The sequence below is a fragment of the Neofelis nebulosa genome, chromosome X (assembly GCF_028018385.1).
Source record: "Neofelis nebulosa isolate mNeoNeb1 chromosome X, mNeoNeb1.pri, whole genome shotgun sequence".
NCBI classification, from domain to species: Eukaryota; Metazoa; Chordata; class Mammalia; order Carnivora; family Felidae; genus Neofelis; species Neofelis nebulosa.
The window spans coordinates 41972253-41984414 of NC_080800.1; the positions used below are offsets into that span (position 1 = coordinate 41972253).

Here is a 12162-nt window from a genome sequence, read left to right on the forward strand (position 1 = left end):
GTGTTCAACACAGGGGCATGTGTATACACAAACACAATGCTGGTTACATGAACAAAGTAACAGGACGCATAAACCTGGTTGAATGTATGACAAACTCTAAGAATGTGAGGGAAAAAAATCCAAAAAGACAAAGACACCCCAGGATACACAATCACACAGAATTACTGGAGTGCTTTGAATACACAATATATGTATGCACCATGCCAGGAGCACGCACCATTTCCAAACACACACACCTACACACCCCATCTGGGGACTCACCTTGCCCATCCCGGAGTGTGCGTGCCCCATCTTCACAACCACAGGGTACGTCGTGCTGCTGAGCTGGTAGGGCGGAAAGGCAGAGCAGGGTCAGGGCAGGAGGGCCATCAGAGGGGTGGTGGGGGGGGGGGGGGCTGAGGGAAGCCCGTTCTGTGGGAGCCACATTAGAAGCCATTTCCCAGAAGAGGCGAGTCAGGGACAGTCAGCAGCGGGGGTCACACACACACACATACACACACATGTTTCTGTGCCCGGAATCGAACTCAGAGCCCTGCCTGCCTGTCCCTCCCTCCACTACCCTCAAGTCCCAGACATCCCGCCTCTGCTTTCCCGGGCAGAGGCATGTGATAGGGGTGGGGGTGGGGGACTTTTCCGGAAAAGGGAAAGTTTGTTTTTATAATGAGTGGATGATAGAGAAGTGAGTGTGTGCATGTGCATGCACGGGGGTGTGGTGGCAAGCATGTAGTAACCGGATCCCTCAGCCAGGCCTCGTGTGAAAGCATCGTCCGTGCACAGAAGCGACCCGGAGGCACGCACACAAACCCTCAGAACTCAGATCTACACAACCAAGCCCAGAGATTGCCAAGTAGGTTGAGACCCACGAGATGGAAAGACACACAACCAACGCAGGCTCAGTCAGAGCACACCTTGCTCTCCGGCTGCAGAGGTCCACACATTCAGCCAGCCAGGCACTTCTGGCCAGCCTCTGCCCAGCAGCACACGCTTTGGGGCACACACACACAGCCCCTTTCCTGGGACCCACACAGCATGAAGGATTGCCCATGCAGTACAGAGACCACCCTCAGAGGCACAGCCACGGAGCGCACAGGCACACAACCCCGACAGGCACACACGACAGAACTGGGCACGTACTCACACCCAACACTCACACACCCGCGACACTCCCGGGCACACGCACGAGGAAGACCCACGCCACATATAGAGGTACACACTCCTAGGTCGTCATATAACCACCAAGACTCAGCACAGAGAGCCGCACCAGACGGGGAGGGGGGGGCACACCCAAAGTACATCTAGGGACGCGCACACACAACGCGCCTTGCCACCCATACAAACGGAGAGGCGCACACACAGCCAGGGACACCCAGAGTCTTCCTAAGTGTAGGCACTTCCGGGTGTGTGCGTGCACACGCACACTCACACGTCCAGGTGTGGGGATGCCTCAGGCCTCCCGCGACCCCGGGGGCGGGCAGGGGCTCGGGTTGGGCAAGCTGCGCGCGCACGGCCGCGCCGCCCCCTCCGCTGTCCCGCGGGGTAGAGAGAGGGCATTCCCGGAGGGGCTGCCCGGGCGGCGGCGGTTCCCGGTTCCCGACAGGCACAGGAAGCCCGCAGGCTCAGGGTGACCGATTGACCTTCAGGCCTCACCCTCTCTCCGCACCCCCACCTTCCTCATTTCCCAAATGACTGGCGTCATCACGGGTCCCCCGAGAGGCACCGCGTTGGGAAGGGGGCTGCGGGGATCCTCTCGTTAGCGTTCCGGGGCAGCAGCGCAGAGGCAGCGCTTGACGTTAACACTCGGGCACACACACAACTCAGGAACACCACCTCCACAATTACATGAGCAACTTAGACCCGCTCTGCAGAAGCAGAGGTACAACTCCCAGGAGCGACACAAAACACACAGGTGCGCAACATTAGGGGCGCACACACAGTTCTCAGAGGCAGACACAGAGCAGAGCTGCGTGCAAGTGCACACGCGCGCACAGGCCCCCACCTCGAGGTCTCTAGGCCCCTCTTTTCTTGTTTTTAAATTTTATTAAATTTTTTAATGTTTATTTTTTAGAGAGTGTGTGTGAGCAAAGGAGGGGCAGAGAGAGAGGGAGACACAGAATCCAAAGCAGACTCCAGGCTCTGAGCTGTCAGCACAGAGCCCCACACGGGGCTCGAACTCACGAACCCAGGGATCATGACCTGAGTGGAAGTCGAATGCTTCACCGACTGAGCCACCCAGGCCAGGCCCCTCTTCTCACAAACCCTCCTTGTTTCCTCTGGACTTGAGTCTGAACGCAACCCCGTGTGTATGTGCGCGACTATGCCCGCACAGCGTGCATGCTGGGAGCTTTGCACTCCAGGATCCCCTGGAGAGCCCTAGGTTTGCATCTTGGCCTCGCCTCTTCCTAAAGCCATGTGGAAGCCCGGGTCAGGTCGCCTAACCTTCTCTGGGCCTCAGTTTCCTGATCTGCACAAAGGGCACCAGGAGGCCCAAGCGCTTGGCACGTGGTGGAGATGGCCGGGCATCCACACTGCACACCCAGCCGGCCCCACGGCCCCCACACCCATGCAATGTCCCCCAGGGGCTGCACATCCGGATACATCTCCGCGAAACCCCACCGGTTTCAAAACCCGCACTATGACCCGGATGCACAGAACCCCTCACGTGTAGACAGTCGGCCACACTCGCTGCTGACTCAGGCTTGAGAGAGCTGGCATCCGAAGCAGGGTCAGTGAGGGGCTGCAGCAGGGTTTTCCCTTCCCAAACGGCTCCCACTGGCCGAGCTCTGACTTACTCAACCCCTGCCTCGTTCACTCTCCCTCCCCACTTTCACAACCGGCGGCTCCAAATTCCTGGTTTACTCCCCCTCCCCCCTCTGCCCCCGCCCGTGCCGGACGGGCCGTTTCTTCATTCTCATTCCTGGGTAGGTCACTCGACCCCTCAGCGTGTCTGGGTTTCCTCATCGGCATCAGGAGATACGCCAAGTCCCTAAGTCACAGGCAAATTGTGAGGAACAGATTGCTTACTTCAGGAAAAGCGCTGAGCCCTGTTTTCTGGCACACAGGAAGCCGCCCTCCTCAAAAAGTGTTGGCTACTGCTATTGGTACTGGGTCAGCATCCCTTGGCCAGCCGACATGAATTACCAAGGTGGCAATCGGGACTGACTGAGATGAAGTGCTCACAAAGGTTCCAGAACGCTGTTCGGTACCCACAGTACTGGGGGGGGGGGGCGGGTGTCGTTTTTGTGGGGGTGGTGCTGGTGACTGGGCTAACCTCCCTGGGTTAAGCAAGCTTCGTTAGCAAGGGGGCCATGAGGACTGAAAGAATTTACACAAGGAATATAGGACACAGCACACAGCACCATCACTGTTATCATTGGTCTGCCTTCCTCAACCAACAAAGGATGTTAATTAGCCCTTAGAGCCCTTTCCCAGGACCCCAGGGAAGATTCAGGCAGCATCTGGAAGCTGGTGGGCAGGGATTGCCTCACCACCCCACCCCCCCACCCCCCGCCCCGCCCAAGAGGTGTGGGAGGGCTGGTGGGGAAGGGGCAGGGCAGGATGGGAGGGGATCCGTTTTCTACTGACTCACAGCCCTCTTTCACCACCAGTGAGCCGCCCCCCCCCCCCCACCGTAATGCTCACTAATTCACTGGCACTTTCCCCACAGGTCAGGGCCGTGCCATGGCTGGGGTGAGATCCTGGCACCAGTTAACCTAGGTTCAAATCCCAGCCATGCCCGGTGATTCTCGGAAGGTTCTTCAATCCCTCTATGCCTCATAGTTCCTCATCTGTAAAATGGGACTAATACCGGTACCCATCTCGGAGGTTTACTGTGAGCTCTAAGTGAGAAAAAATATGCTGAGTGCCTGGGACACAGTTGGTGCTGTATAAATGCTATTTATTTACCTATGTGTTTATTTTTTCAAGGATTTTATTTTTAAGCAATCTCTACACCCAACGTGGGGCTTGAACTCACAACCCCGACTAAGAGTTGCAGGCTCCACCGACTGAGCCAGCCAGGCGCCCCAAGTCTGTGTTTTTTGCGAGGGGTTAACATCCAGGCTCTGGCTCCAGGCCACCTGAGTTCAAATGCCAGTTCTGCTGCTTATTAACTGTGATCTTGGATACGTCACTTAACCTCTCAGTGCCTCAGTTGCCCCCCTTGTATTCCTCCTCCTCTCACTTGCCTTACTCTCTCCACTGCTTCTACCTAATTTGTTTCCTCTCTGCCTCCCTCACCCTTCACCAGACTGTCAGAACTACCAAAGAGAGGGATTTGTGTGTGTGTGCCTGGCACACAGTAGGTGCACAAGACATGCTTACTAAAAGGATGGACTAACTCAGGCTTCGGCCACGGGGATTTTGGGGGACATAGGTGATGGGGTAGACTTTGGAGACTTCAGGGAATTGCCCTGAGTGTTGGGGTGGGGGCTAGGGAGTAGTCCTGCCTCTAAGCCCTCCCCAGAGGCTGCCTGGAAGGACTAGTGTCGGACGATGGATGGATTGACAGACGGACAAGCGTGGAGATGGGGGCGGGTGGCCAGGGCGAGGCCCAGCGGGAGGGAGAGGAGGAGGGCGCATCTCCTTTTCGGCAGCCCTTGCTTGGCCCGCCCCTTGGCCTCCACAGAGGGTGGGCGGATGAGTAATGCATCCAGGAAGCCTGGAGGCCTGTGGTTTCCGCACCACTGCCACCCCCGCCCCTCGCGTGGACATTTATCCTCCGCTGCTCAGGCCCTGCCACTGTCGCCTCAGACCCAGCGCCTGGAGAGATCCACCAGAGGTAGGCAGGGGCCCGGGAGGCCCTCGGAACCTGAAGCTTGGCGGGAGCTTTCCTGCCGGACGTCTGGCCGCTCAGCCTGGCCGGCGGGTACCAGGACTCTGGGCTGGTTCAGGGGAGGAGGGCGGGAGTGGGGGGGTGGTGGTGGTGCTGGAACTTCTCCCCCAATTCCCACACTCCAGACTCCTTGGAACCCCGATCTCTATCCCCGACTCCTCCAAACCCATGAGCCCCCTAATATCACAGCTGCCTCCCAGGCTGCCAACTCCCCTAAATTCCCTCACTGCCCCCCCAACCCTCCTAAATCCCCAACTCCACGACTTTCCCTGCTCCCAAATCCCTCAGGCACCCCAACCCCTGAAGCCTCCAAACTCTCTGAACCCCCAACCTCCTCCGGACTCCTCAGCTTCTCTCCACTCCCCCCATCTCACTATGCACAACCCTGAAACCCCAAACTCCCCTGGCTCCCTGAGCCCCAAATTCCTCACCCCCAGCTTCTCGACCTTCTGACTTCCCAACGTCCCTAAATCCTGCAAACCCTCTGCCCCCTTATTCTGCAAACATCACAGCCTTGTAGCCCGCCCCCCCGCCCCCCCCCCGCCCCCCCCCCCCCCCCGCCGACTCTCCCAATCTGTGAAATTGCATGAGCTCCGCAAGTCCTAGACTCTCCCGACCCCCGACCCTCTGCCCTCTCGGCTCCTCTGGGCTCCAAGATCCCCACCCCCCCTTAAAATCTCCACTGCCCCCCCAACCCCTCAAGCCCAGAGTACGGAGGCTTAATCCCGTTCCAGGCTGGGGAGGGCGCTGCCCACCTCGCAGAGGACCGCTGACCCCTCCTCCCCACCCTGCAGAACCCACCATGGCACCCTTGGCGCCCCTGGCCTCCTGCATCCTGTTGTTGCTGTGGCTGGCAGCCCCCAGCCGGGCCTGTACCTGTGCCCCACTCCACCCGCAGACCGCCTTCTGCAGCTCGGACTTCAGTAAGTGTGCCCCACTCTGCCTGCACACTCTGTACGTTTGCTTTTGGGGGGTTCACAGTGGTGCCGACCCCTGGAACAAGTCCACTCAGCCCTGCACTGACTCTGCTTTAGCCACACCAGCATCCTTGTGCTTCCTTGATTACTCTGAGCCCAATCCCACCTCCGGGGGCCTTTGTACTGGCAGCTTCCTCTGCCTGGTACACCCTCCCCCCCCCCCCCCCAGGTATCTACATGGGTGGCGGCCTCCGATGTCAGGATGGCCTTCCCTGTTCAAAATTTATATATATATGTATGTGTGTATATATATATGTATATATATATATATATATATATATACACACACACACACACATATATATAAAGTTTATTTATTTTGAGAGAGAGAGAGGAGGAGGGGGAGGGCCAGAGAAAGAGGGAGAGAGAGAATCCCAGCACGGAGGCTGACTAGGGTTCGAACTCACCAATGGTGAGATCATGACCTTTGCCGAAACCAAGAGCCAGTCACGTAACCAACGGAGCCACCCGGGTGCCCCCCTCCCTGTTCAGGATTTTAACCCCTGTCCCCTAGTACCCCCTGATCGCCATGTCTGAAATTCCTCATAGCACTACTTTGTAACATTCCATGTATGTATTATTTCGCTTGTGTTTAGCCTCCTTCTGGCTGGAATGTGAGCTCCACAAGGGGGGGGGGGTGGGTTCTGTGTTTTGTTCACTGTTGTGTTCCTAACACCCAGAGCAGTGCCTGGCGCACAGCAGGCTCTGGAATATTTGTTGAGTGAATGAACACATGATGAATATATGAAAAAGGCTTAATTTTAAGCAGCGCCTGGCAAAGAGTAGTCGCTCAATATACCAATCAAATCAATTAACCGGTGTGTAAATAGCTTAGTGAGCTGACATCTAGCGATCCCTATTTAAGTATGTGCTTCGCCGGTATTAGTATTGTGATTATTTTATTTTATTGGCTCCTGCAGTCCATTTGACTCGTCTCTCCCCCCTCCTCTCCTGCAGTCATCAGGGCCAAGTTCGTGGGGACCGCAGAAGTCAACCAGACTGCCTTAAGCCAGCGTTATGAGATCAAGATGACCAAGGTATCCCTCCTGCCCTTTTCCCAGCAGTTCCTAACTTCTTCCTTCCCGTCAAAGTAAAAGCCAAGGGCCACCGGTTTGTCGAGGAAGTTGGCTGTGATGTCAGGATGCTCTACCACTTCAGGGAATAACGTGGAGGGGGAGGATTATAGCAGTAAAAGAGATTCTTCCCCTCACCTATCGACAGATGTTCAAAGGGTTCAGCGCCTTGGGGGATGCCTCTGACATCCGGTTCGTCTACACCCCCACCGCGGAGAGCGTCTGCGGATACTTCCACAGGTCCCAGAACCGCAGCGAGGAGTTTCTCATCGCCGGTGAGGCCCCGCCCCCTCGTCCTGTGCCACGCCGGCCCGTCCCTCTGACGCCGCCTGGCGCCGCGAGGGGGCGAGGCTCGGAGGGACTGGTCCCAGTTGAAATGGGAACCGCCCCAATTTCAGCCTATCGGAAGGCGGGGGGGGGGGGGGGGGGGGGGGCTTTTGCCCAGCGGGGGTCTGTGCGCCCGGGACGCCAATCAGGCGCCGCCCTCCCCTCCCCCCCCCCCCCCCCCCCCGACGCCGGCCCAGCTGATCAGCTGCTGCCTCTTGCCCCCTGCCCCCCCAGGAAAACTGCGGAACGGACACCTGCACATCAATACCTGCAGTTACGTGGTTCCCTGGAACAGTCTGAGTTCCTCTCAGCGCCGGGGCTTCACCAAGACCTATGCTGCTGGCTGCGAAGAATGCACCGTGAGTACCTGGGCCCTGCCCGCCACCTGGAGAGCGGTCCTTGGGTTCTTACCCAAACCCTGGCTTCTTTCTTGCTCCTCCTGACCATTCCTTGTCCGTATGGCTGCTCCCCAAACCCTAGTGCTGTCCCTGATCTCTCTTGCTGGTCCCCCGAAACCTGAGACTGGAAATTCTGGTTCTTCTTTGCTCTGTGTCTCGTACCTGGGGATTCGCTGTTCCCTGGACTTTCTGGCTGCTTCCTGTCCCTCTAAATCCCCCTTGGGACTATTTTCTGGTCCCTCTGTCTATTCTTGACCCCCCAGGGATTGTTTCTTGGTTCCCTAGAATGTTCTCCAGGAACCCAAAGCGCCGATCCCCCAACCCACTGACTCCTCCCCAGCACATCTGATTATTTCTCTGTAGCTCTGACTGCTCCGTACACAAGGGTGTGTTACATTGCCCTTCCAACCATTCCAAGACTATTTTCTGGTGGCCCTGAATGTCCTCTGATCCCAGTGACTGTGCGTCTGAGCCCCATGGCTCTATCCTATGCCTGTGCCCCACTGGCCACCTGTTCCCCGCTACTAGTGCCGCTTGTTCCCTATCCTATGGAATAGTTTCCCTGGAAAACTGTCTGACCGCCCCCCCCCCATAACTGTTCTCCAGCCGCCATTCCAGGAAACTGATCAGTTCCCTGGATTACCATCACCTTGCCAAGCCCAATGCCTGTTCCTCCAATGGGAGGGGCTGTTCTCAAGTCTCTCCCCAGGTGGGGCAACACCAGGTCTCCCTAGGCAGCTCAGTGTTGAAAACTGAGTAGGGGCGGGAGGCGAAGCCCTCAGAGATGTGCCTCCCTCCCCTCCTCTAGGTATTTTCCTGTTCATCCATCCCCTGCAAACTGCAGAATGACACTCACTGCTTGTGGACAGACCAGTTCCTCATAGGCACTGACAAGGGTTTCCAGAGCCGCCACCTTGCCTGCCTGCCAAGAGAGCCAGGGATATGCACCTGGCAGTCCCTGAGGACCCGGATGGCCTGAATCCGGGCCCCCAGTGGAAGCTGAAGCCTGCACAGTGTTCACCCCATTTCCCACTCCTGTCTTTCTTTATCCCAAACAATGAAATAAACAACTACCATCCAGCAGGCAGTGTCCCCGTGTAATGTGTGGGAACAAAGCCATGTCACTGATGGCCCGGTGGGAGCACCCTGGGACCAATGCCGAGGGAGTGGGGGATGCGAAATCGGCTTTGTATATTTGTACGTAAAATTTGAGGTACTGATGGGGCGCCTGGGTGGCTCACTTAGTTGGGCATCCGGCTTCGGCTCAGGTCACGATCTCACGGTTCGTGGGTTCGAGCCCCGTGTTGGGCTCTGTGCTGACAGCTCAGAGCCTGGAACCTGCTTCGGATTCTGGGTCTCCCTCTCTCTCTGCCCCTCTCCCACTCAGGCTCTGTCTCTCTCTCTCTCTCTCTCTTTCTCAAGAATAAAAAACATTTAAAAAAATTGAGGTGGGGCGCCTGGGTGGCTCAGTCGGTTAAGTGGCCGACTTCGGCTCAGGTCATGATCTCACGGTCCGTGAGTTCGAGTCCCGCGTCGGGCTCTGTGCTGACAGCTCAGAGCCTGGAGCCTGTTTCAGATTCTGTGTCTCCCTCTCTCTGACCCTCCCCCGTTCATGCTCGGTCTCTCTCTGTCTCAAAAATAAATAAACGTTAAAAAAAATAAAATAAAAAAAAATTGAGGTACTGGTAATAATCGTCTACCTTGGCATTAGCATTGGCAATCTTTAACATCAGTACTGGCCATTCAGCCTGCATCATCAACCACAATTCACTGGACAATCTCTCTGCTCGGTACTTTGGAACATTTTACTAGACTAATTTATACTTCCTATTTGCACAGGGCTCTCTAGAAAATTATCCCACTACTGACAGATCACCGTCTCACTGGCAAATTCCTCTATTCACAAATCCCTTCCAGTTGACGAGCTCATTGACAAATGTCTTATCAATTGGCCAACGGAACGGCTCTCGTCCCTTGGGCACTGTCCTGATGTCATCGAGGAGGATGTACTGTCCCATCCAGATCTGTAGGTGTTACTGTCCACACCTTTGGCTTTTTACTGTGAGTCTCACTTGAGTAAAAGAGGAAACCTCCAGGGGGGCTCAGGGCCCCCACAATACCCCTCCCAGCCAGGGACTCTGGAAGAAGGGGTAGCTCTGCCTTCCCCCGACCACCCCATGGCCTGTGGGAGATTCCTTGGAAGTGGCTGTTTGCGGAATAGGAGGGATGAGGAGAAGGTGCGATCTGGAGATCCCCAAGCTCTGTCCTTCTCCCCCTTCCCCTACCTCTCCTCCCCTCACTCTGACCACCTCTGAAGGAAATACCGACAGCAGTGAAGTGCAGGTGGGGTTCAAAATGGGGACCAACCACATGTGTCAGCCCATCCCTCACCCCCCACGTACCTCCTCCTACACAGCTGTTCCCTCACCAAAGCTGGGGGCTCTAGACCCAAACCTCACCTTTCTGGTTCATCCTCCCCCATAAAAGCTGAGTGACGGACTCTTCCCCAGCACATCTGATTATTGTTCTGCAGCTCTGACTGCCCCCCACATGAGGCTGTGTTACGTTGCCCTTCTGACTATTCCAAGTCTTAGGCCTTCCTGCTTCCAAGCCTCCCTGGGCCCTTCCCCGTCCCTGGCTCCTGTCCCCTCCACTCCAAAGATCCTCACTCAAGTGAGGCCCCTGGGAACCACAATTTCAGACTGGTGCAAACATTTAACAGAACACTCAAGTGTCCTGTCAGCCTCGATCTGCTTGAAAAAGATCCCAATGCATCTTTGGTGAAGGAGAGGACCCCCAAATTCCCTCCTGTCAGACTACACTCCGCTCCTAACAAGAAGAAGCCAGGTCTCCTCCAGGGAATTCTGGGTCAGCAAGCTGGCCCCCCGGATCCTCTGGCACTCCTGGGAGATTCCCCCAGGGCCCAAGTATGTCCTAGATCGGGATGGGTAGACTTTGGGGTGCCTGGGTGACTCCGTTGGTTAAGTATCCGACTTCAGCTCAGGTCACAATCTCGTGGTTCGTGGGTTTGAGCCCTGCGTCGGGCTCTGTGCTGACAACTCGGAGCCTGGAACTTGTTTCAGATTCTGTGTCTCCCCTTCTCTCTGCCCCTCCCCCACCCACGCTCTGTCTCTCTCACTCTCAAATATGAAGAAATGTTTAAAAATTTTTTACAAAGGATGGGTAGATTTTGAGCACTCGGGGCCTATCTGCCTGTGCAGGGGACACCCACTGCAGTGACAATTTCTACCTGAACATCTACATCTTGGGTATGCCCTGGGAGGATCTAAACCCTGTCTGCTAAAAGGGGCAAATGGCAGCCTTCTCGGATGGGTTTGACTGTAAGGGCCCTGGTGGCCCTTGTCGCTATTGGCTCAGCAGCTCCTACCAGTTTACCAAATCCTGGTATCAGCTCCCTGCATTGCTATGCTGTTGTTCCCTGACCCCAGGACCCATTTCCTGAGCCCTCAGCTATTTTAATCCCTGGGAGGAAGGTGAAGCAGAAGGAGGCAGTGGAAAAGGAGCCCAGTGTGGAGGCCATTCTCCTGCCCACCTGCCCACCTGCCCACCTGCCCACCTGCAGGTGGTGCCCTGGATAGAGACATCAATGCTTTGTGGACAGGGCTGACCACCAGGCCCTACTGAGGCCAGAACAGCATATGAGGCCTCCTCCCCCAGACCCTGGCAGGAGCTCCTGGCAGGATATCTGTAGTCCTGGGGTCACTACATCCCCCCTTCACTCTTCTAGAAAATGCACTATGGGGCGCCTGGGTGGCCCAGTCGGTTAAGTGTCCGACTCTTGGTTTTGGCTCAGGTCATGATCTCACACTGTGAGTTTGAGCCTCGCGCCGGACTCTGCGCTGACAGTGCGAAGCCTGCTTCAGATTCTCTCTCTCTCTCTCTCTCTCTCTCTCTCTCTCTCTCTCTCTCTCTCCCTCCCCCTCCCTCGCTGCCCCCCCCCCCACCCCGTTCGTGCTCTCTCTCTCTTTCAAAAATAAATAAGTGAACATTTGAAAAAAAAAGATTTTAAGGGGAGCCTGGGTGGCTCCGTCGGTTGAGCGTCTGACTTCGGCTCAGGTCATGATCTCACGGTTCACGAGTTCAAGCCCCATGTCGCGCTCTGTGCTGACAGCTCAGAGCCTGGAGCCTACTTCAGATTCTGTGTCTCCCTCTCTCTCTGCCCTTCCCCCATTCATTCTCTCTCTCTCTCTCTCTCTCTCTCTCTCAAAAATAAACAAACATTAAAAAATTTAAAAAAAAAGGATTTTAAAAAAGTTCACTAAAGTGAGTGAGTTACCCCCCTCCCCCCCACTCCAGCATTCCATGTATCTGGGTGTGAATCTCCCCTTGGGAGAGACTGATGGCTGAGAGAAAGCACATGGGGGAAGTGTGATAGCCTTGTGACACGTGCAGCATTGGGGGGGGGGCGGGTCGCAGCATGGCGGGGGGTGGTACAGCTCAGTGGGTAGCCTGGGGACCAGCCCTTCCCTCACCTGAGGCTCAATACTTCTCCGTGAAAAATGGGCCTCACAGTCCCTACCCAGAATCCTTCTGAG

At 56.2% G+C, this 12162-nt stretch overlaps 2 protein-coding genes across 3 annotated transcripts in view; one reads left to right on the top strand and one right to left on the bottom strand.

Annotated features, from left to right (window-relative positions):
- SYN1 (synapsin I) overlaps window positions 1-12162 on the bottom strand; it is a 51633-nt gene that overhangs the window by 5655 nt on the left and 33816 nt on the right. For both annotated transcript variants that reach the window (XM_058714647.1, XM_058714648.1), the window contains exon 6: window positions 262-324. In XM_058714647.1, coding sequence (XP_058570630.1) covers window positions 262-324 — 63 coding nt within the window. The remainder of the gene's footprint in view (window positions 1-261; window positions 325-12162) is intronic.
- On the top strand, window positions 4623-8689 carry TIMP1 (TIMP metallopeptidase inhibitor 1). The gene is made up of 6 exons (XM_058714652.1): window positions 4623-4777; window positions 5626-5754; window positions 6766-6845; window positions 7030-7156; window positions 7443-7567; window positions 8415-8689. Exons 1-6 carry the CDS (start codon window positions 4636-4638, stop codon window positions 8583-8585), a joined length of 774 nt encoding a protein of 257 aa, XP_058570635.1. The 5' UTR covers window positions 4623-4635; the 3' UTR covers window positions 8586-8689.